At 33.3% G+C, this 27,201-nt stretch overlaps 1 protein-coding gene and 1 long non-coding RNA gene across 2 annotated transcripts in view; both read left to right on the top strand.

Moving 5' to 3' along the window:
* The window catches only part of LOC105336714 (uncharacterized), a 408,324-nt gene that overhangs the window by 344,765 nt on the left and 36,358 nt on the right, over window positions 1-27,201 (top strand). The window lies entirely within an intron of this gene.
* On the top strand, window positions 801-26,085 carry LOC136273485 (uncharacterized). Its single transcript, XM_066077929.1, has 6 exons — window positions 801-985; window positions 23,015-23,204; window positions 23,560-23,670; window positions 24,858-24,915; window positions 25,127-25,269; window positions 25,970-26,085. Exons 1-6 carry the CDS (start codon window positions 911-913, stop codon window positions 26,083-26,085), a joined length of 693 nt encoding a protein of 230 aa, XP_065934001.1. The 5' UTR covers window positions 801-910.

Here is a 27,201-nt window from a genome sequence, read left to right on the forward strand (position 1 = left end):
CGATAGAAATGACAAACCTTATTAACTGATATCTTTTGTGGAAACGCTAAATTAATATTTATTTAAAAACAGAAAAAACAACAGAACAATCCAGTAATATATAAACCTACTTTCAGTTTGGATGCGTTAGATATATTATACCTTCTTCCAGTTTGCATATTATAAAGGATTCTACTACCCTTATTGTTATCATTCTACAATATGTCACGAAATTTTCAGATCAGAAAGAAATATTAACCTCAATGCTTTGGTTATGAGTATATAATTTCAGAACGTAAAGCATATTCAGAATTTTAACTTCTAAGTTCAGACACAACGATGTACCTTGCCTCTGTTTTCACAGGATGTAATTTGTCTGATCATTCGACCTTTATTTAAAGCGATGTCAAAGTCATAATACAATCATACCCGTCTCGTCGTCAGGGGTGAACTTAAAAATGAGGCGAAATAACGCAGAACCCTTTTATGTCGTTTGTTTTGTTAGCAAATTTTGTACGTATTTTTTCTTCATTGAAATTTGGTTTAATTGACTGGGAAACCTACTACTGCAATGTCTATAATTATACATATAATTAGCATAACCATCGTTTAAAAGCGTGCAAAAAATTTGATATAAAATCGGACCAAACAGCTTTAAATAAACAATTTCACATTATTGATTCCAGATAAAGTAAGATCAAAATATGGAACTGTCGAGTTATTTAGTCTCTGCATGACATCACACAGGTATCGAGGGAAAAAATGATCAGCATAAAGATCTTCGATTTTACTATTAGGTGCACTTGAACTAGGCTACAGGCAGCTCGTGTTTACCCAACGCGTTTCAAGGACAATTCATTTTCTGTTTCGGGTATGAGGAAATCATATTTATACACATTAAAATTAAAGATTTTATTTGTCGAAGGACGTCATGGAGGGGAATATACTATGTTGTCTTTTGTTTTTTGGAATACTATTGCCTCTTTTTGTTCTCCAGTACGAGTTGGTAAGTAAACTTTTTATTCTCTTATTTTAGAGCGTTGTATTCAATCAATATTAAAGTTTAAAAAAATATTATGCATAGAATGTGTACAAGATTAGTACTAGTAAGCAATATTTAATATATATTCTATACAATAAAACAATAAGACAGTTAATTTATTTTTTGGTTTTGATACGCGGTATGGTTGCTAAATAGGAAATAAATATATCTTATATCTTGCTCTAGAAAGGCGCGTATTTGCAAGCATTTCTCTTATACAAGTTTAAAGACTCACTCACAATTATATACAATGTACATACTCTCCCAAAAAAGAAACGTAACATGTAGTATCATTTTTGCAAAAGACGTTTTTATTAATAAAATAACTTTTTATATACAACTTTATAACTTTAATAGTTTTAAATGATATGCGTAGGTTTCCATATTACCAGAGATTAATATTAAATGGCAAAATTTGATGTGCGATCAACCGTAACTGATTTGAAATTTAAAATAGAAAATAGGAACATTGTTCGATTGGTGTTTCAAGAAAATGGAAAGCGCTTTGGACGCTTAAATTGTTGTTCTTTTGTATGTGTGATGTATGTTAACTAAATAATACTATTATGAATAAAATATTTGGCATTGTTAGCTGTAGGACAATTTTTACGTATGCCAAGACTAGACATTGTTATGCACAATATCGCAATATGGCGTCACGAAGCTGGGGAGTGCTCAACATTATAATGTTTACAGGAGTACAATCTCTCGTCTCTGACAGAGGTATTTATAGACTTGGACGTTAAATGATAGGCCGCGAACTAGTCGTCCGCGTATCACAACTGCGCAACAGGATTGGCATTTAAGTATTTTCCATCTATGCAACAGAAAAGTTTCGGCAACACAGACTGCTTCAAGCATACATGGCTTTCGCAGAATATCCACACAAACAGTGCGAAATCGCCTGCGGGAAGCTGGACTGTGAGCCAGACAACCTTATTTTGGTGCCGTCTTTGGGAGACAACATTGGCGTGCACGGGTTGGATGGTGCATTATAGTTAGGAACTGGACTCTAAGGAACTGGAGAAGTATCTGGTTTAGTGTTGAAAGAGTAATGCTTCAGCACCGATATGGCCGAACGCTTGTTTACAGGCGAAACAAATAAGCAATTTGCAAACAGCTGTGTGGTAAAATTTGACAGACTCGGTGGGGGCAGTGTTATGGTGTGGGGCGCTATTTCTTACAGTCACTGGTGCCACTGGTTCTTGTTTCTGGCAATTTAGCGGCACAGAGGTATCGCAACGAGATACTCCAGCCTCATCTCTTTCAAGTCATCAGAATCAGAGAGAGAGAGAGAGGTTTTCAGCACAACCACGCCAGACCGCACTACTGTCGACATTCTTCTTGACCAGAACTTCACTGTGTTACCCTGGCCATCCGTATCCCCGGGTGTGAATCCCATTGATCATCTCTGGGATCAATTGGATAAACGAATAGGCATGCATCAACCAGATCAGCATTTTCTTCTGCAATTACAGCAGAGACTATAAGAGGAATGACAAAGTATACCCCAGATCCAATTTCAACGTTTATTTCAATCAATGCGTAGACATGTTACAACAGTTTGCAAGCAAGAGGAAGTCAAGCAATACACTGATGTATTTGTGCAAATAAACATTAAATTTTGTCTTTTTGATAAATGATAATAACAAATAATACAACGACAATCATTATTCATACTATTAAAATGTTCACCTAACGTATTAAGCATTTAAACTTAATTTTACTGCCTGACAAAACATTGCGTTTTCTTCTTGGGAGAGTATATTTTCTATATAAAAAACTACCAAATGTGCATTGTATCCCTTTTACAACACACTTTGAAAAATAACGCACTTTGAAATTTTTTTTTCAATGTGCGTTAAATTTTGGACCATGTTATCGCACTGTGAAAATGTTATGACCCACCCCCCACCCCCAAATACCAGTATGATAGTTTTGTTTCAAACTAGTGTAGACATACATTGTCTAATGATGTTTTGGAAGGACAGATGCTGGAACATTCTTCAAGAAATCAATGAGTAATCAATAAATTTGAATATTCATACATTGTATATTGTAAATTGGGTTGTATCTTTGGTTGTCCACTTCCCGTTTCCAGTGATGCTAGGCCATATCAAACAATGTTTATATTAAATGTATTCATTGTAAACTCTTGACCTGACTAAAAACGAAATCAGGTAAAAATAATTTTGAATGTCTATAAAAATTGTGATGTAGAGTCATAGCGAATTTTGATTTTTTTTCAAAGTACGTTGAATTTGATGAAAAATCGCACTTTGATAAAAAAAATTTCAAAGTGTTATGATCTTGTCCAAAAGTGAGATGAAACATAGCCTAACTACTGTTGTGCTTTAATTTACTGTTAAAAGAACTAAATCAATGACATACTTATATTCAATGAAATCTAAATGATTAAACATTTTAATAGCACGTACATGTAAGGTTGTGGACTACCGGTTCCTATTCTTCCGGTTTTTACTACGGAAAGACGAGAAATTAAAAGAATCAATATTGAGATTTTAGTTTTGAGCAATTACATTTTAGATTTAAATTCACTATGTCAATTTTAACAATAATTTATGACATATTATTGTGTCTTAGTTTTCGAGGTATTCAAAAAAAAGAAAGGGGGAGGGAATAAAACCTCGAAATAACGTTACAAAGTAAATGAAAACGCATAGACATTGCTTTGATAATGTTAAAAACGTACATTGACACTTTTGCTACGCATAGATCTCATATGTATTGCCTTTAATATGAGAATAATATGATTACCGTATTATTATAATTGTATTTCATGTAAATGTGTATCGAAAACTATTAGAATGACATTTGACAGATCATCTTTATAAAAATAAGAGTCTCGGGGTCATTTAGCCGTAACATTTATTTTTTGGTTTTCTTTAATTTCTCAAATAACAAGGGTTGAAGAGATGCCGATGAGTTCTTAGTTTATGTTGTAAAGAAAAGAGTTTAAAAGTTCTAGTTATTGTATTCTTCACAAAGTTTCGTTAGCAATTTTCTAGAAACGGAAAGAAATATTGAAATGATATTGGTTCGTGTAGTAGCGATTGATAATGACAGTCGTGTGTAAAGTTGTTGAGCATGGCTCTCATGCTTCCGGTCTTGGGAAACAAGATGGCCGAGGGGTTAGCGCGGGTGCCGCTCACTGCTAGGATACTGGGTTCCATAGGTCGTAAGTTCAAGCCCCGGCCGGGGCGGGGCGGAGCTCCAATACACTGAATTTCCCTGTGCTTTATATGTATCTAAAACATTCATTATGGGCAGATATATGTCAATTTGAGAGTTATTGCAATGTTTGTGCTTATTCAATGTATATATGAAAGCAATGTGCATCGTCTCAATTATCTGTATTCCACCTGTATTTTAAACGACCATGATGTGAGTGACCAGCGCGCTAGGTTCCGTTTGTCATCGACAGCAAGATTTTTGTCTTGTATAGATGGCCGAGTGGTTAGCGCGGTGGCCGCTTATCGCTAAGAGAGTGAGTTCCATAGGTCATGAGTTCAAGCCCCGGCCTGGGTAGAGGTGGAGCTCCAATTTAGTGAATTTCTCTGTGATATATATATATATATATATATATATATATATATATATATATATATATATATATATATATGTGTTATCAATGAATATTCAGATTTCGATTAATCTGATTTTAGTTTAAAAAACAGAAGTGGTAATATTTTTCTACCTTCTTCCGTTTTCGGTACTTACCGGTACGTTTTTTCAACGTAAGGGAGCAAGAAACAAGTCAAAACTTTTCATAGAAAGCTGAAAAAACAAAGGAAGACATAAACATTGTTCAAGTTGAAGCAACAAACATTAGTAACAAATCCAGGGTATAAAATATTTCAAGAATTGTCCATAGAAGTTTTCATGTTAAATCTAACTCAAAGTGTAACCTTTCCTAAAACAGCTTTCAAGATTTTTTTTTCTTCATTTTTTATCTTCAAAATAAGGAACCTACATGAAGAATACAGCAAAAATGACCAACCCTGTTCTTTAGATTTTTCATTTTTATTCGACATTTAAACTCTTTTCGAGTGATTGTTTGGAGTAAAAAGGACAGTTTTAAAAATGGGTCCAGGGGTCATTTTCTAACTCTGTAGGAGTTTTAGAGGACATAGATTCATATTTATCATTATAGCTCTTAAAGCTCCTTGGTCCGATTTTTTTGTTATGACAGTATCAGCATTTTCTCTATACAAACCATTTATCTTCGAAAGTTATAGACTTTCTCCTATTTACACCAGCAGAATCAGTCTCCTTCCAAAGTTAGAAATATTCAAAGTAAATAAAAATAATTTCTTTTTAGGCAAACGAAAAAACAAACCAAAATGCTTCACGGGAAGGTTTAAAAAAGGGAACCGTTTGGTTTCGTCCCCCGAATAATTGGGGCTATTCAACCCGCGTGCTATGCATCGATTGTAAAGAAAACAAATTTCAAAAATATAAGCGAACAAAATGTACACATGTTTATTTGTAATTAGTCTAATCATTCGACCTTTACTTAATGCGATGCCAAAGTCATAATACAACCATACCCGTCTCGTCGTCGTCAGGGGTGAACTTTAAAATGAGGCGAAATAACGCAGTACCCTTTTATGTCGTTTGTTTTGTTAGCAAATTTTGTACGTAATTTTTTTCATTGAAATTTGGATTAATTGACTGGGAAAACTACTGCAATGTCTATTATCATACATATGATTAGCATAACCATCGTTTAAAAGCGTGCAAAAAATTAGGTAAAAAATCGGACCAAGCAGCTTTAAAAAAGGTATTTGACAAAATTGACAAAGGTATTTCTTAATTTTTTTTCTTTGGTATCACTCAAGAAGCTTAAAGTATACCTTAAACGGGCCATCAGCGAAACAGCTCGAATGTGTTGGTTTTTTGTTAAGATTTGTTCAATAGAGAACAAACTATAGACAAATCAGAAGAAATATCCCCTAAAAATGATATAATGAAAGATCAAATTCCATTTAGATATAAAAGTTCAAGGAGTTTGGAATTAATGCATTTTCGAAATATGAGTATTATGTAGAAAAACCATTGGTTCAGTTTTAACAGATTATGAAAACTGATAGTCTTTCTGATTAAATTTTCTTCAAAAAATTATAATCCTTGTATAATTAAAAGGTGTGGTATTTTATTCAGACAGATGATGAATACAAAGAATGTTACACAGCAACTCATATTGCTGCATAAAGTAAACAGAAAAAACAAACATTATCTAATAACACACTCAAAAATGAAATAAAAAGATATTTGAGTTACTGTGGTTTCATTAATTTTCGTGGGTATCAATTTTCGTGGATTTTCTGAAAACCACAGTTTCAAGGATACGTAATTTCCTGGCCAATGACCCTATCAATACAAAATGTTACTTGAAATTGAACTTCAATGAACATTTAATTTCGTGGATCAACTTAACAACAAAATCCACGAAAATTGGTATTCAACGAATATTGATGAAACCACAGTATTAGTATTGAGATTAAGGTAGACCCCTGAATTCGTGGACCTGAAGAAATTTACAAACATATTTGCTCACATGCACCAGTAATTCTAGTAATACTTCTTATATCTAATCCTTAATCAATAAGTCCAATAAACTTAATAAGGGTTTAAGATCTGGTGACATTCCTGGTTACAAAAAATCTTCATACATTATCACTCTCTATGTGTTGACAAAACAAAATCCTTTCTTTAGCAACAATAATTACACATTTTTGATGACTTCTATCTTTTGCAAATCCAACCTTTGACACATTTTTAGCATCATGAAGTACATAGGTCAATTAAAAATAAATTATCAGTTCATCATTTTTACTCCAATTCACAATTGCTGAGGAAACAGAACTGGGGCTTTTAAGCTTAGAGTAATACATGTTTATTTACAGGGTTCTCGGAGTTTTAATGTCAATTAGCAAAATTGAATTACTTCAGATTTTAGATAAGAGCAATTTAGACATCCCTGTGGTTAAATGAAACAACAAATTGTTAGTGTGAGTCGGTTATTACGTCGCACCGAAGGTTTCCGATCTCAGAGGCTTCAGATAATTATGCATATTGAGGTCACGCGTCTTATCAGCTCTATAATTCAGCAAAAGCTTATAATGAAACAAATGGGAGTAGCAGGGGGAATTTTGCAGAAATGTTAACACATTCGCAATCCATCTTGTTGGTCAATGTTTTTGTGATTGTGTCACCTGTCCTTTAATAAACACATGACGTGAATTCTACGACGCATGATTTACGCGCATATAACAATTCGTTTTATTATACTTTCATGTTAAATACTGAAATCTGATTGGTTTAGGCGCAGTTGATAATCCGTTCTATTACCCTCAGCGTTAGCAACACCTAGCAACGGGTAGCACAACGAATTGTTACATGCGTGTAAATTATGCGCGTACGGTTCACCGTAAATTCACGTCATTTCTGTAAAAAAGCAGTAAAACATTGCCTAAAATTAAGACATTCAGTGCTGCTGTTGCAGATGTTAAATTCCACAATCTTTCAATAAGAAAAGCTGCTGAAAAATATAAAGTACCCAAATCCTCCCTGAGTGATCGAATTACCGGGAAAATCCCCGAGTGTGCTAGTTGGAGTAGGAAACCCATGTTTACAGAAAATGAAGAATCTGAAATGGTAGACGTGGCTATAAAGAGGGCGAATATGGGGATTGGATTCAGCAAACCCAACTTTTTTCGGTTTGCGGGGGCCGTAGCAAAAGCTAAAGGCGTGGCACTTAAAAGCGGCAGGTGGTGGAGGAGAATGAAAACAAGTATTCCTTTTAAAGGAATGAGCAAGAAGCATTCAACATGATCAGTTTGATGTAAAATAATTTAAAAAGTACTGTATTTCTAAAACATATAGAATATTTTGAATCTGTACACCATAATTTCATCATTATAAACTGTCAACAAATTTAATTTTGAAATAATTTTGGGGAAAGCCGTTCGTAAACTCCTTGTCTAGTATTATATTTTTAACGTAATCATTAAATGTTAATGTATCTTCTTCTTCAGAATACTGAGTAGGGCTCTAAAAGAGCATTAACGTGTATACAAAGAAAGAGATGTATTAAAATAATGTAATGCAACTGAAAAACATTGAATGCCATTGTAATGAAAAATAATGACCCCCGTAGAATAATGACCGGGGGTCATTTTTCTACGTAGAATAATGACCCCCCTAGCTGAAGAATAACTGGATTTTTCTGAAGAAAAAAGACCCAGGGGTTATTTTTCTTCATGTTAAACATGACGAAAAATGACCCCCATAAAAAAATGACCCCCCCCCCCCCCTCACCTGTAAACATGAATAGAAATTGGTTACCCCGTATCCAAGATTTGATTTTGAAATTGCTTAATTTTTCACTCTGTTCAACTTATTTTAAAGTTATAAACACCGAACTTGTAAATAAATCGCTGTATATAGTTTTTCATATCCGCAAAACACTCTGACATTGCCACAAATTGATTGTTAACAGTTACGTTACTTCTCTCGTCGACATACGGCGGAAAATGACGCAAATAAAGACAAATTCATATTCAATGAGGATATTGTGTGATAATTAACAAACAATAATCATGAAAGAATAATTGTTGTAATGTTATGATATTCATTGATGAATGAATTGTCAATCGAAGAATGATACATGTATATTATATCTTTATGGAAAAAGACTAAGGGGGCAGGTAACGCAGGAATATGAATACTTCTTATTTACATTTTTTGGGGAAAGTGATTTTTTTTAAAAAGTCATTCTGCGTTAGTTTTGTTTTCTTCTACGTAATACAAGAACATCAATATTCTAAACATTTGTTGTAATGTTGTTTTTTGATTATGAATATACTTTATTCTTTTAGAGCAAATTTGTGAAGAGTACCTGACTATAGTAAATCTTAATAGATAATAAACACTGATCGATTATGATAAGAAAAGATTTTTTGACAACCGAATTTTTCCAGTAAAGGAAATCCACCATACACCAGAAAAACCTGTACATTATCATAATCGAAGTTTATTTGCAAAGAAAATAAAACAAGTTATTGCATTAAAGGTCGTTTATTCAATGAATTACATTTGTATTGTTTTAAAATGAAAACAACAGAGTAAATAATAAAAAAAATCATTGAATAAATGACAATAATTTTGCAAAGGTGGGGTTAAAAACCGCCACCTCACAAATAAACAGTGTTCATATGAAAATATGGGGAAAAAAATCTTACATACTATATCGTATGTTTAAAGGAATGTGGGTGGATGGGTTAAACAAAGTTCATGAAAATTTCTTGCGTCCAGCAGCCAGAACAGAAAAAATAGTAACGAGATAATATTCACATCTGACATGATATATTACGACAATAATTAAATAAAGATATTCGAATGCTAGACGTGTTAATTGAACTATGGTGAAAACATACGTGACACTTAACACTCGGTGACCCTATTGTGCGCAAATGCAACTTACATACTATCAAACAACCTAGGTAACTTGACCATGGGGTGTTAATGGATATACCCCCTGCATGCGTACATCTGCTTATTATACATTTATAATGCCAGCTTGATTTACAAAGAAATATAAAGTTGACACATACGTCCCATGAATAATTACAAAATTTGTTCCCAAAAATGTTTTTATTTACAATAAAAGTAGTTGTTTCTAAAAGCGTCGATAACAGGTTAAGGCCCATGTTAGGGGTTTATATCCCGCTTGATTTTGATCACACGATTTTTATTGTATCCAAAGTAACCAATGCTCATACAAACTATTGATGCATTAATCATCTTGATATTAACTAAACTTACTAAAGTATGCCGAGGATAAAGTAAAATATACTTTCTGTACGAGTACTCTCAGTACGTTGACGATTTTGCTTATTGGCCGTTAACCTCTACTGGCGTAATGGCTGCTGTCAGTGCCTACTAACTACAGCTTGGTTATAATGCCTAACAGTGGAGTAAACTTTTCATAATTTTGGTTTCATCATTAATTCTGGGTGATGAACTTGTAAACCCAGCAGTTTGTATTGTGGAAATCATCAATGCAAGTATAATTCATGAACAATATGAAGAATATAGAAGATGCAACGGCGAAGCGCGAACATGCGAAGACGAAAGTGCTAAGTTGCGAAGGCGAAGAAGTGATACTACTATTGCTTCTTCGCCTTTGCAACTTCGAGCGCACTCTCGCCTTCGAATCTTCGCGCTTTCGCCTTTTAGCTCACCGAGACGAAGTCAATGGGAGCATATGCTATACCCCCGGCGTCGGCGTCCGGTGTCGTATAATTTAAGGTCCGGTCCGTAAAATGGTCCGGCCGGACCTTTAATGTTAGCATTTAAGGTCCGGCTTTTCCCTATAAGAAAAGGTCCTACCCGTAGTCACTTATTGCAATTTATCTCAGAGTTTTATTCTTTTTGCTCATGTGCATTTACATGTATCTAAAATATGTCTTTGTTTATATAAACCACTCGGCCATTAGCGTATGGTACATCACAGTATAGCCGTATCACTAAATTATGTTGTGGAATATTTTAAAAATATTGATAGCGGATTAGATTTTGACAAATTGTTTTGCGAATCGGAGAAAAAAAAATAAAAACATGAGTATTTTTACAATAATTTGAACACACTATTTACACGTAGTCCCGTTGTTTTTAAATCTCTTTCGGTGTATATACGGATTAGTAGAGGATTTCACGACACGTACACACGGGTAAATGAAGCCCTGCAGGCATTCACACCTTACCTAATCAGAATAAACCCCAAATCTGAGAGAGAGAAAAAAGGCTCCACTGTGGTGTTCTGCACAAACAATATTGTCTTTTTTTTCTCGTGCTTTGTTTAATTTTCAATAGATCAGAAACGTTTGATAATATACTAACAATTCATACGTCTTTAGGTAGAGTCCATCATTATTTTAGGTAATTACTAAAAGGTCGCACATGTGCATTACCTGGACAGAGGGTATACATTCACAATATACTTAGTAGTGTATACGTAACTGTGGTAACTATAAGGGCGTGAAAAGACAAAAGAAATTAATTAGATGATACATGTACAATGTACTTATAACTAAAAAGCATCTTTTGACTGACTGAAGGTAAGGTGTTTAAAAAAGGATTAAAAGTCTGATAATTTGTTAAGTTATAATATCTCTCCCTCTCTCTCTCTCTCTCTCTTTTAAGGTTTAAAAAAAAAAGATAGAAAGTATATTATTTGTGATAAAAATGCTATGAAACAAAGCATTTTGATGCAGAAATATATTTGTAAACTGTCTAGCAATTATCTTCAGATTGCTGTCTGAGCGCCATTAAGGCACCATATTAATTTGTTTTACTACTTCACATTTCAAAGCCTCACAAAATTAGATGCATTTCTTTACATGAGAAATTAAAGAATGATTTAGTTTAAAGGGAAAGGTGGAGAAAAATTATGACATTCTTTGATCGGAGCTAGTGATGAAAGAAAAAAAAAATGTATCAATCAAATAATCTCTACATCATTCGAGCTTAACACTAAAATGAGACATTAATTTAAATTCGGAGACATTTACACTGAAATGACATTCTTTGATGAATTGAATTGAACATATTTTATTGAATAAATCAAAAGGATAAGACACAAGTTCTAAAACTTAGATAGTCCTCTCCTAGTAATGAAATTTTATGAATATTACCATACATTGAATATATTGAAATATTGAATATATTGAATACACATAAATATACATGAATAAACAATCTACTGCATATATAATATCACCTTATAATTTCAAACATTTTTCGAAAAACGACCACATTCACTCAAAAAAATTGGTACCGTCTTGAAAATTTCAGTGTTTTGTATATTTGTCAACGAATCATCCCCCCATAATAAAAAATGTGCATCTATAATGTGTACGTAACGTAATGTCAATAGCTCATTCTTTGATCGAAGCTAGTAATAAAAGAAAAACATTTTTTATCAGTCAAATAATCTCTACATCATTCGAGCTTAACGTTAAATGAGACATGAATAACATTCGGAGACATTTACACTTTTCAGATCACCAAATACACAACACTGTGGGATTGATACGAGGGTTGCTCCAAAAGTAGTGTCACAGCTGCAATAAAATCATGAAAACGCGCTGTAATGACAACATTTCGAAGTGTATTATATTTACATATATTTCTTTAGATCTGAAAATGTTAGTGCAAAACTATATTTGTTTCCGAAGACAACGTATATAGAGCGTTAAGTAAGGACAGTCGCCGCACGCCTGCGACGTTGTTTATGTATTTTTATCTGTAAAATCCAGTCGTCCCGGGTACCAAACACAATTCTATGTTCTATCATTGTAATTTTCAATAGAATTTTCCAGATTGTTTTCAAAATATTACACGTGTTGAAATGGCAAATACTTGAAAAGTGCATTTCTTCTGTTGAGATATTTCAGATCTTATTGAGATGTTAATTTTCTGAGTTTGTTCGCGCGAGATCTCAATAAAGTCTAGTGACTGAACAACCAATCATTGCTATGAAAATAGACCTTAACATGTAAATGTGCAGAATAGATACATTGTATCAGTTATTAGTCCATCACTTCAGTAGTCGCCGAAGGTGACACAAAAAATCGGCTTTTTTAATGAAAAATTCTATCTATTTTAGATCCTTTCGAATGAAATATACGTTATCCTCATTTCAGATATTTCAGATATCTATTTGATATGTTTCTTTTCTGATTTTGTACGCGCGATATATCAAAAACAGTAAGTGATTGAGCAACCAATATTTGCTTTATGATAGACCTTTTCATGAATATGTGCAGAATACGTATCAATAACTTGTCTGTCAGTTCTGGTCGTAACCAGAAGCAAGCAAAATTGTACTTTTTGCTTTTATAATTTTCGATAGAATTTTCCAGACTTTTTTTTCAGCGCATTATTGTAATGGTAAATACATGAGTATTGCTTTTTTCTATTGAGGTATCTCAGATATTTTAAGAATCTTTTCTGATTTTGACTGTGCAAGACTCAATAACGGAAAGTGATTGAGTAACCAAGATTTGCTATATGATAGACCTAAACATGTAGATGTGCAGCAAAGGTATCAATGATTTATACGGCATGTCCAGTCGTCACCGGAGCCAAACAAAATTGTCTTTTTTAAAACTTTCTAATTAATGATAGTATATATTTTAAATTTTTTTCAAAAATTCTACCCAGGATTAAAATCTCATGGCAAATCATCGAGATGATTATTGCGTTTCTTATGTTGAGATATCTCGGATATATCATTGAGATGTCTCTTTTTTGTTATTTTCATGTTTTATTTGAAATGTCAGAGTATCAAGAGAGGAACACGTTTTTTTCTTTTTTATTATGGTTTTCCGCTTTGCAATTGCAAATGCAACGAAGTGTTTAATGACAACTTTTGTAGTTTAGAGTTTAGGATTTTAAAATTCGTCTGGAAGACCTATTCGTTGCTCGCAACAAGATCGCATCTAGTTATATTTACTTTTCAGTTATAGAAGTGGGGCCCATTGCATGTACATGCATTGTATCCCCAAAAATACAGAAAAATTAGTGTTATTTAATTTTTTTAAAAAAAAAGAAGTAGTGAAACATATTTGTAACTAAGTTTCATCCGACGTTTTTTTTTTAAATTGTGACAAACCCCTGGAATTAATTTTCAAACGATTGTCCGTCTCCTTGAAATAATCTTAAAATAAGGTAAATTTGGGTGACGGTTTTGATTTTCATCTAATGATCTTATCTTTTTTATTATGGAGGGTTCGGAAAGAAATGCATGTTATGATATTTGTGAAAACAAAATTAATGATACACGTATATGTGAGGGTAGAAGATTAGACAATTAGATAATTAAGGGGTCCTCTAAGGGGCACAGGTATAGAGTATACCTATGTTCACCTGAAAAGTACAAGAGTTGATTATTCATTATTACTTTCGTCATATGTTGAATTCATTTTATTTCATTGTAAAAAGTTAAAAGGAATGAACACGATTTCTTAAACTAAGATGTCACTCTCCTTGTTAAGGTAGAATAACACACCTGGAAAAAGTCACTCGAATTAAAAGGAAATTTCTTGATAATGAAAGATATAATGATAAATAAACTGTATAAATGTCAAATAAGCGAAAAAATTGCAGTTTGGGGATAAAAAGTGAATATATAAAATAATTATTCCAGTAAGTAACAAAAAAAACCTCTGCGGGATGCGAACTCGGGATATACGGATCACAAGTCCGACACTTTATCCACTCGGCCATTGATCAAGTTACATGTTTCAGTCCATAAAATCGTTTTGATAAAACGAAATGTCGTTTCGATCAGCGGTCAGCCATTTTGTGATGATGTGTTATTCAACCTTAAGAGCATTATATGTTAAATTAAGTTATTGACTTATTAATCATATAGTATATGCTACATACAAAAAAATAGATACTTACTCCAAAATTTCCTAAATGTTTGTATTAGAAGCAAACAAATTTTTATAAGAAAGATTAGATAAAAATATGAAATTACTTAATTGAAAAACTTTGAATATTTTCAAAATTAGGGATATCGTTTTTATTTTGCTCATATTAATGAAATGTAATCTATCCTTAATTAAGGATAGATTACATTTTATCTTTGTTTTTGTTTTGAAAATTTTATCATGATAAAATTATCAAAACAAAAACAAAGATAAAATTTAAAACAAACGACAAGCAAAACAAATGGTTTGGCTCAAATCCTAATGTAAGAGATAGAAATGCATGGAATTCCCTTGAGAAGATATTTCTTTTAACAACAATAATTTGTAAGATCTATTTATGGTTTTTTATCTATACCTGTATTTCTTAACTTCCCTCTCAATTTTCTTTGACAATATTAAATGGTTAAATATTAGAAACTTTTTTTTGTTAAAATGAATATTAAGAAGATAGAATAAGCCATACTTATCCCGTAAAGTTGCTTTTTAGTGCTGAAATTAATCAAATATTACACATGAATATTTAGTTAAGAAGAGAGACACATCATCATGATGGAAATACCAGGAGAGAGAGAGAGAGAGAGAGAGAGAGAGAGAGAGAGAGAGAGAGAGAGAGAGAGAGAGAGAGAGAGAGCATATAATGTAATGGTTCGGGCTGGGTGGTTGGGTTGATAATGGGTGTTGATTCTAATATGTTACATGTAATATGTTAATCAAAGTAACAGAAATTATAAAAATACATGTATACATGGATAATTAAAAAGATAAATTGATTAATATCCTTCACTTTGGGACTTAAAATTGAATTAAAATTAAAACTCTCGAAATTAAAAAGATAGAAATGAAATGTATACCCCGGACCTTTTATGTTAGGCGGACCTCTTCTTATACGGGCCGGACCCTTTTATAGCAAAGGCGGACCTTAAATGTTAAATTTAAAATTAAAGGTCCGGCCGGACCCTTTTACGGGACGGACCTTTGATTATACGACACCGGAGCTGGTTAAAGTTTTAGTTGCAGCTCCTTCACTAAGCTATTACTTGTCCTCTCTTCACCAAAATTACATGGATGATGCATCTGGACCTACTGAATCTGGTTCCTAACTTTCAGATGCTGGAGTAGGTTAAGGTTTTTGTAACAGATTAAAGTTTTTGTTGCAGGTGCCCTTTAATAGGAATATCTAAATTACTGCTGGTCTGTATTTCACCAAACTTGCATGGATGGTGTGTCTTATGATACTAATGCACCAGACACGCCTGAGTGCTGAATCTGGGCTTTAGGTTTCGTATCCATGAGGAGGTTAATGTTTTATGAGCTGGATAAAGTTTTTGAAACAGGCGCCCTCTGATGATGATATCTTAGTTATTACGTGTCCTAACTTCACCAGACGTCCATGGATGGTGCGTCTTGTGATACTGATGCACCTGACAGGCTTGAATGCTGAATCTGGGCCATAGGTTTCGGATGCTGGATAATGTTAAGGTTTTTTGGAACAGGTAACATGTTTAATAGATAATAGTACTAGTTCAAACTTGCATAGCTGATTAAACTGTAATATGAATGAATCGCATAGGTAACTTGTGATGCAGAGCTTGATCGCCATTATAAAGGCTGCTCAAAATATATATCTTAGTTATTGCATGTCCTAACTTCACCTAACCTGAATGGATGGTGCGTCTTATGATACAGATGCACCTGACAGGCTTGAATGCTGAATCAGAGCCGTATGTTGGAGATACAGTTAGTTCATGCATATCTTTTACAAATTTATGCTATGCTATGGTATGCGATTTAAATGATATGCTATGAGATTTGTATGCTATGCTATGAGAAATTGAAATGAATGGCTTAATGATATGGTATGCTATGGTATGCTATAAGATTTGAACAAAAACGCCTCCATAAACAGAAGAGTTCCACACATTTTGAAGTTAAAAAATAAGAAGCCAAAGTCCACCACAAAAATATGATGTTAACATTTATTTTTTCGAATAAAAACATTTAAAACCGAGTTAAAAGAATGGTGTATGCTATGCTATGGTATGCTATGGTATGATATTACGAATGCGATTCTATGAGATTGTATGCTATGGTATGAGATTCCAATGCTATGCTATGAGATTTCAATCCTATGCTATGAGATTTCAATGCTATGCTATGATATGGTGTATGTTGTAAAAGATATGCTTGAACCGACTGTACTGAAGGAGGTAAACGTTTTAATTGCTTGTGTCCTCTGATGATGATATCCTAGTTATAACTGGCCTTAACTTCACCAATCGTGCATGGATGGTGCGTCTTATGATACTGATGCACCTGACAGGCTTGAATGCTGAATCAGAGCCATAGGTTTATGATTCTTGATGAGGTTTAGTTTTTTGAAACAGGTCACATGTTTTATAGATGATAGCTTGCATAGTTGATTTAACTTTATTATAAATAAAACGTAGAGGTTGCTTTGGGAGCAGAGCCTGATCTCCAATATCAAGGATGCCAAAGAAATCTCCTACCTCACTCAGACGTGCTTGATAGATAGATGTGGTTGTTGTTAAATGATGTAACATGATTCCTATGATAAAATATTGTATGATTTGAAACACTATTGTTTAATAGGATACAATATATTACCATATGTTATATTGTAAAGCGTTATATGATACGATAAAATATTGTATCAATTTTTTGAGATTTTATGATATGATATTGTATCATAATATTGTTATGTATAGTATTGATTATTATGATACAGTATTGTATAATATTAAATTGTATTATTCATTATTTAATCACATGATACTATTACATATGATATTGCAATATATAATATTGCATCCTATGCTATTATATTGTTTATTCTATGATATTGTATCATACACTATTGTATAATATGATATTGGTTTATAATATATATTATCATAACACATGAAAATGTATTTTAAAATATTTTAATATATATTATTGTATCATATGATACAATGTATATAATATGCTTGTATTTTATAATATTTTACTTTATCCCATGATATTGTATCATTTGACATGATACAATGTTGTATCAAATTATATTCTATCATAGAATACAATATCATGCTATAATATTTACATTCACTTTCTTTCCCTCTATTAAATTGCATTGGTTGATTTGAGTGATTTTTACGCACAAAACAGAAGACCCAATCACCAAATCTGGTGCGTATGAATACAGTTAGTATTCCTTCAGTATTTCTCGAAGAACAAGAACTGACTGTTCTCGCGACTTCAAATAGGATAACTACCTGATATTATACTTACGCTGATAAATATTTCATTGATGTAAATATATTTTGACAGTTAAATGAATTCAATTGATTTCTTAGTTTACCAAGAGTAAATTAATTAAATTACAGAAAGAAAAATAAAATTGTGTTTTTAGAATTTAAAAAGCTGTGCACTATTTTTGTCAGCATATTTCGGCTGTTCCAGTGGCCATTCTGTTAATTTCGCACTACTCGTTGAATAAGGCAGGACTTTTAAAAAAAAAATCATATTTGCGGGAAGGAAATACATGTTTAAAAAACGTAAATACAAGCATTGATTCATTATTTGAAACGATGAGTGCATACAAATTTTCATAACGCGCTAGAGCGCGTTATAGAATTTGTATCCACATACCGTTGCAGTTATGAGACCGCATCTTTCAAAAGATAATGATTCAATGCTTAATATATCTCACAATTTGTTAAGGTATTTTATGGTATTATATGATATATATTGTAAGTATGATAGGATGCAATTTTAATTTTGTATTATTGTATTGATTAACATACCGTATAACTGGTTTTTAATGCGGGTGCAAATTTTTGCGATTTGATCCTGTAATAGGTATATTCATTTTTTGCGATTTTAGTTTTTGCGATTTTACTTTGACACTAAAGTCTATTTTTATTGAATTTTATTACTAGACATTTAAACAATAAAGTTTTTTTTTATTTTTTGCCGGCAAAGAGTTAAGTGACTACTAACTACGGGGTATTCATTGACCAATTATCGATACCTGTATTACGCAACGAAGCGTGAATTCGGACTCTATGAAGAGGCCTCACAAGGGGTATTTTTATGGGGACATTTCATGACGTATTTTTTGCAATTGATTTATTTTTTTGCGATTAAGACTTGATCGCCGAACTTCGCAAAGAATAGCACCCCGTAGAAAAATCCAGTTATACGGTATGAACATATGATTATCATACAATTTTTTAACAGATGATATACAATATTGTGTCAAAACAGAATCCATGAATATCCATGATCATAAAGGATGGTTTTCATATAATATGATACAGGTGGTCTCATAAAAGTGATGCCTCATAAAGGTGATGGCTCGTCTCGGTGAGCTTTGTAATCTGTTATTACCTATGTTTTATAATTGCGGAGCCCTCCATCGTTTAAAGGGTTCCGAGGCATATTTTGGAATTTTTTTATAAAATTAATAAAATTAAATTATTCAGCGGGATAGGGTCCGGACTCCTATCCCGTTTTACTGCGTAAATTTATTAATATTGAATTTTCCGGGGGCGGACCCCCTCTCCCCCTCTAGATCCATGCATGAGCAAAAAGATTAGAATGTTAATGTGATTGGTCCACGGTAAACAGACGGCTGGTAAGTGACAGGAGTCTAGAAGTGCAAATGTACACATTATGGCGGACATTAAATTGTGTGTGGAGTAGATAATGATTAGGCATAGCCAGCACTGGTAAACATATATGTTACATGTACACATTCAAATATTTATAAACATTCGTACCTGTATTAAGTTCTATGTAATCGACCGAGACTGAATGCAATCAAAAAATTAAAGGCGAAGGCGAAAGTGCGAAGATGCAAAGGCCAGAGTGCAAAGTTGGGAAGGAGCGATAGTAGAATCGCTCCTTCGCCTTCGCACCTTCGCACTTTAGGCATCACATCTTCGCGCTTCGTCTCGCATCTTCGCACTTTTGCTCATTCGCCTTCGCACTATCGCCTTTGCAACTTAGGTCGAAGTGGCCCTATCGGAACACCATAGATATATGTAAATGTAATTGTTAAGATGACAACCAGATCCCGATGCAATACGTCAATATCTTGTTATAAACGGAAGGATTATTATTTTCTAAGACATACCCCTTCTTTCACTTTAAGTTTATTGTAATATGAATTATAATTTCTGTTACTTTCTGTAAACTGCAGCAGTAAAAATAACAATAGTGTAAAAACTATTTCACAAATAATAAAAAAATATACTGAAAAACTTTAATCTACAAGGGGGTCATTATTCTACGGGGGTCACTTTTCTTCATGTGGAGTGTGTTCATTTTTATGAAAATGACACTTATTATTCAGGCAAAGGGGTCATTTTTCTACGTAAAATAATGACCGGGGGGGGGGGGGTCATTTTTCTGCGTAGAATAATGACCGGGGGGTCATAATTCTACGTAGAAAAATGACCCCCGGTCATTATTCTACGGGGGTCATTATTCTTCATTACACCATCATAACTTGCTATTGAGGTCGCATTGTAACGTAACCTTGTTTATAAATCAAGCCGTCTTCCTAGCTACTATTATGCAACATCAATAGATCGAGGTCAGTTCATGGAACATGTTCATGGAGCATCTTCTTATGATTGAGGTCAAGTCATCGAGGTCAACTGCATTACTGAATGAAACTTTCGATCGAAATTCTTACGCGTGAGACAAAATGTGCATTCTTGAATTAACAGGTCGAACTGTATTTTATGTATGTTTTCATCTCTTAAGGTAAATGAATTGAAATAAAACTGAGTAAAATGTTATATAAATACTAAACCAAACTTCAAGTTTTTATAAGAACAACTTATGCAAGCGGAATGTGTGCGCACATGGAAGCATTTGCCAGATGCCTCATATGGACACAATAGTGATCGGCCGAAGCCGATCACAAAAAGACATCCAGAGTTTTCCCTGAGGCTACAAGTACGGTGCGACACAATGCCATGTCTAGGGATTGCCTTAATCGTTATTTCAAAGCACTTGGAGTAATCGTTTTATCGCCAAACTTTCATGACCAGCCATCCAAAATATGGAACATGGATGAGACAAGAATCAGTTTGGCTCCTAAACCAACCAAAGTAATTGCCAAGTAAGGGATCAAAACTTTACACGGAAAAACTTCGTCCTTTCGTGAGCTCATCACAGTAATTGCATGCGCGAATGCAGGCGTTGGTTTTTTACCACCCCGTTTCGTATTCCCGGGGAAAACGAAAAGAAAACTGGAAAGCTTCGACTTTGAAGCAAACATCACCAATCAGAGGTGCAAATTTCTCTGTTTCTGATTCTGGTTGGACGAAAGATGGGTTTGCCAGACTCTGGTTCACAAATACTTTTTTAAAGAACATTGGACCGTCACGACCGCAGCTATTAATTTGCGACGGACATGGGTCTCACAACAATGTTGAGTTTCTTGAACTTGCAAAAGAAAACGACATCATTGTTGTGGAACTTCCAAGCCACACCAGCCAGTGGACACAACCACTTGACCGATCGGTGTTTAAGTCCTTAAAATGTCACTGGAACACAACAGTAGACAATTTTATCAGAGAGACAGTGGTTTCTGTCGGTAATAAACAATTTCTCAAACTTTTCAGGGTTGCTTGGCAAACATCATTCATGCCTTCGATAATAAGAAATGGTTTTGCAGCTACAGGCATATATCCTTTCAACTCCGATGTAATTCCAAATGAAGCTTATGCTCCAAACCTCTGCGTTGAATCAGGCCACCCGGAAACTTTTAATTCAACAGCGATTTCATCAGGAGCCACAACTGCCTCAGAGTCTGTGGTTACTGATGGAATCGCTGAATTGGCTTCTCTTCAAACTGAAGACGAATGCCATTTAGAATGCCATTTAGCACAAGACGAAGAACCACTGCTTGATTTACTATGCGCATCAACTCCCTGCCTCAATGATAGCAATGAGATCACAACTTGTTCAAACAGTGATGCTCTCGCTATTATTGAGAGTACTCTTACACACGATCAAAAACTGATGTTTTCAGCAGCACTCATTTCAGGGGGGGGGGGGAACCAAACTTGATCAAGATCCTTTATACCAAAGTTGGGAACATTATACACAACTACTGTCAGCCGATGATGTTCTCCCAACTACCCTGACAACAGATAAACAAAATGTTTTGGAAAAATCATCCATTGAGTTTGCAGAAAACGCAACATCAGCACAGGGTGTTGCAGATGATATTTTCCCGATTCCCGAAAAAAATATTTTTTTTTATATCCCCAGCGGGATTCGAACTCATGATGTACAATTTTGAAGTGAACCTATAACCCACTGCTCAAAATTTCGGGAAAGAAACTATTTATAATTACACTCGATTGTACTGCTTATTTTGGTAGGTGGTACCTCACAGCACGGAGGTGTTCCATAACATTTTAAGCACTCTTTTAGTATAATTTTCATTAAGTTTAGAATTAAGTTTATTAATTGACATGATGCATCACTGCGCGTGCAATCAACTTTAAAATACCAATATCTAATTTTATGTCCGACTTAAAATCATGTGTCCGACTTACGAACGAATGTGTCCGACTTACGAACGAATTGTTGTTGGTTAGTCACATCACTAGGCATTATGAGATAAAATATCGAGGTGTTCCGAACATATCAAGTAGACAATTTCAAGCTCTTTCAGACTATACCCTATACCTTATGGTACGCAATTGGATGCGATCCGCAAACCTCTGGGAAAATGAAGGGTGTCCGACTCTGCATCAGTCTACCTATAATAAAATAAATAGTGCCTGTTTGAGAGGATAACAGTTGAAATTGACACCCTTCAAAAACCATTGTCAACCTCCGCTTCATGTCGGTTGACAATGGTTTCCTTGGGGTGTCAATCTCAACTGTTACCCTCCCAAACAGGCACTATTTATATAATGTTACCCGTTGCCAAGTGTATTGCTAACGCTGAGGGTAATGGATCGAATTATCAACTGCGTCTAAACCTTTCAGATTTCAGTATTTAACATGAATATTGTATTGTATTGATTATTGATGTGCAGCTATACAGCTCATATATAAAATTATGGGCGAAGTCTTTCTTTACATTTCAAGCAAAGTTACCCATTGATCAATCAAAGGGGGGGGGGGTTGTAACAACTGCGTATATGATACTTTAGATAGAATGTTTTATAAGAATTCATTTGACTAATTTGACTAGTAATTGTTAAATGAGTATTATGTAAGACACATGAGTTATACTTTTTCCAAGATGAATGATATTCATTCTATATTTAGAGGTCGCGTTTTATCAAACCTATACACTGACGTAGAGTCAATAAATGGTTAAACATATTACATATAGTTTACTGAATTACACGGGATTTTTTTGCAATGAGCACGAAATGTCTTATGAAAATTACTATTTTAACAATTATGTCATGATTGATGTTATTTTTAGAAAAAGTTAGACGGTTATGAGTTTCCAGTTTTCTTAACAAAGCAATGTCCAAGGAATCAAACAGAGTGGAATGAGCGGTCGTCTGCTATCAACTGTACTGAGGATAATGGATACGTGTGTTTGCCGAATGAAAACATAACAGAACTGCTGGAGTTCTGTTATATTTATCCTTTTATATTGATACAAGAGAGTAAGTACACAGAACGTACGTTAATATTTCCAAAAAAAAAATACTAAGCAAAACAGTACTAGATCCGAACGTAATGCTACAGCAGTTTTGTTTTTGTTTTAACATAATGTTAATATTGAATTAGCATCATTGCAGATACCTGCCTTTTCCTCCAAACTATGTATTTCCGTCACATAATATTTATATAAAAAAAAATAATGCTTTTAAATATGTTTTTGAAAGAAAGAAACTGAGAAAAATACCTAAGGAACTATTTTGCCATTTGTTTTTATTAAGGACGCATTACTAACACTTTATGATGAGTCTGTAGATAGTAAATATTAATGAAATGTTATTAACTTTGTTTAAATTTCAGACATTTGTTTATATTTGAGCAATCAATATTCAGCTGTGGATTCATACAGCTGCACTGGCTTCCTTTCCGGCTGTCCAAATACTTCTCATGTCTCTAATAACCTGTTTGAAAGTATGTATCAAATCAAATGAAAAGAAAAATATTCATTGGTATCCTACTGTAATACAAAAATATATCATAAGCCAAAGGCGCTTGAAAAAAATACGCCACATATCACTGCCACTCTGATATTTATCTCTTGATTATTTATACTTTTTAAGAGCTTTTTAAACACATTATTTTGCGGTAGAGTTATTGTCATTGTTGTAATTTTTATACTGAATTAACAATATTTATGGAATAAGGATGTACACGTAACTTAATGCATGAAAAATGGACAGAGCGATGTATTATGGTTTTATAAGTGATGCATTGTGCGTGGAAGAGTTTTCTTTCTTTTATCTAGTTTAATTATTTATTTTATTTTATCTGCCTATCAATGTCAAACAAGATGGCTATATCTAAAGACATTTTAGAAACAGTAAAAAAGGGTCACCAAGACGATGCAGTGTAAAATAAATAAAGATGTTCTTTACTAATTTTTTTTATTTTGGTGATCAGCACTTCGAATTTTCTACTTTGATTCTAAAATTAAACAGAATTTGACACCACATAAAACACATTCTCGATGGGATTTCCTTTTTAAAATCATGTAACAAATATATACTTTACAAATAAGAATTTCCGGGTTTCTTTATGAGCGTTCAACGGAGATAACAACCATATCCCTATTTCTGGAATTATAACACACTGTGCCAGTCTCTGTTTCTAAAGCATCAAAAAGTAACATTCTTTAGATTTCTTAATATTTCACTATCATCATCATTAACATTAACAGTACAATGAATTCAATGTATATTAATTACATCAATGATTTATGATTACACTAAAAAAAATTAATACACAACCCAAAATAGAAAATCTACGGTAATCTGCTTCGCATCAGCCGTAAAATAGCCCGGATGATAACATTGAAAAGTGTAAGATATTCCAAGTGAGTTCCGAATTGTAAAATAACGTGAACATTTCCCATTTCAAGAATATATTTTCGTTTTTGTGAACTTTTATAAAAAAAAAATGATAATGTGTCAATAAAGTAATTTTGGATATTATCCCTTTCATCGATTGTAACTGTATTTCTTTCACAGATATTTGCAATTAATCGTTTGTACAGATGTTTTCACTAGAACGTAAGAAAAATAACTTTTTACTGCAATAAGCGATTAAAGCAGTAACATATATTTGAATCTTTCTTACAGAGCCTGATTGCACATCCATTGGTAATGGATGTTTCCTTGCTGAGCCATCTTGTCAAAGGTAAGATTTACGTTTTTCACACCTAGAGTTTAACTGTTTTTTAAATACCTTAAATACCTTATGCTATCGTTACTGTGTACTTTGGTAATAAATCTGGTTACTAAGGTTAATTGTGCATCTCGACTCTTTTTTTTCTTGAATTATTAATCGTTTAATATTTATTAGTTTGATTAGTGTATTGTAAAACATGCGTTTTTTTCCTCTAAAACAGTCTAACATCGACAGTTCAACCTATAGACGATACGAACCATACTGAATTAAAGAACAGTAAAGGCGGGATTGTCATAGGAACAACGATTGTGGCGTTCATAATTACCTGTATAGTCTGCTATCTGGTAATCATTCATAGAAAAGGTAAGGACGGATACAAAAGTTAATTTTCTTTTTAATAATATCGATCTTTAATTTTTTTTCCAAATTTTATTTCAATTATCAACAGCAATACAATATTATCGTTTATACTACCGGTTCACACAAAATATAACCAATAATCTATAATCTCATCCAAGCACACTAAAATAATATCGAAATATTTAAAAAAAAATCCTATTCCTTTTATTGATACTAGAAGTTGACATATTTAAACTACTCAATATTGTTTTACATTTGAAAAAGATAATCTCACGGATCATATTAAGACTATTAAAAGATACTTGCTCTTCCTTGCAAAATTCAGTCATTACGATGGAATCATTATAATTTGTGGTGGCTCAATTTTTGTTAAATTCGTGGGTACCTCTTATCCACGAAAAAACATCCTCCACGAATTGTAAATTAGGGTAATAAAGTTATATTTCCTTTTGTTGGTATATGAGATATATGACAATACACAAAGTTACGTCCCCACGAACCTGTAAAATTTAAGCCATCGACGAAAATTGGCCCCCACGAAATTAAATGATTCCACAATATACTGGATTTATGCATGTGCTTTTATTTTAAACATGGGCTACATATATGTTCCGTAACTTATACGTCTATTATAAAAAGAAATATAATCCTTTATTCTAATATGGATGATAAAAAAGCACATCTGCTTGTTTTGTTTTACTAGGAAATCAAACCTGCAAACAACATACTGATGTAGAAACTCCAGAAGCTTTAGAGCCATTCTTTTCCCAAAATCAACATGATGTAAATGAACTGCATGAGGAAGGTATGAGAACTTAAAACTTTTCATTAAAATAAAGAAAAATGACTTCTTTCTTTTCGCCTTTTTTAAATAAAAAAAGTATACTTGACACACGCCAAACCATGGTTTGTAATTATCTGTATAGTCTTTTACCTGGTCATCGATCATAGATAAGGTAAGGATAGATTCAATATTTTTAGGTCACAGGAGTAAACCCAGGTGACCTATTAATATCCGTTTTCATACGTCGTCGTGCGTCGTCCGTCGTGCGTAAAGAATTTTACATTTTTAACTTCTTAAAAACTACAAGTCCATTTGTTACCATTTTTGGTGTGAGGCATCTCTATGGTAAGAGAAATCTAAATTGTGAAATACGTGGCTCTACCACCCCCGGGGCACCACAAATGGGGCCAAATATGCAAATAAAAAAAGCCAAAATTTCAAAAATCCTCTTCTCTACTCCCACACATATGAGGAATAAACTGGTTGCATGGTTATGATGTCCATGAATCCCCCTACCAAAATTGTGGAATTCAAGGCCCCTGGGTCAGGGGTTTTGGCTGTAGGGGCCAATATGGCCATATAGTAAAAATGTATTAAATATAGCCTGTACCATATTTAAGTATAATGTGTATAACTATATGAAGAAAAGCAAATGTTAAAATCGTACTTGAGCAGACCTGTGCTCTATACTTCTGAATGCAAAATACATGTATAAAGCAAAAATAAGAATATTTTCATTTGTTTTTTGCGGAATTATGTCATTCAGGGGAAGACATAGATAAACAGCGAATCAAGATAAAAGTAATAGGCATCCTTTGTACAATGACTTATGAAGATTTGATTAATATACGATACTATTTTAAAATTGATTGAAAGAGGGCAGATATTTCACCATACCGCATATAATCCTTTACATGTATAATTTTTCTACTCCAGAATGAAACCCAATTAAATAAATGTATGAGACTCCTCGACAAGTTTGTGTATGGGTTATATGCTACTCATGTGACCGTTAAGGTCTTTGGCCTCTTGTCTAATATTTTTGTCGTTTAGAAAGTAATTTTTTTATAATATCGATTTTTAAAAAAAATCCTTGTTTTATTACAATTTTCAACAGCAATACAATATTATCGTTTAAACTACAGATTCAC

Source organism: Magallana gigas, chromosome 1 (genome assembly GCF_963853765.1).
Source record: "Magallana gigas chromosome 1, xbMagGiga1.1, whole genome shotgun sequence".
Classification (NCBI taxonomy): domain Eukaryota; kingdom Metazoa; phylum Mollusca; class Bivalvia; order Ostreida; family Ostreidae; genus Magallana; species Magallana gigas.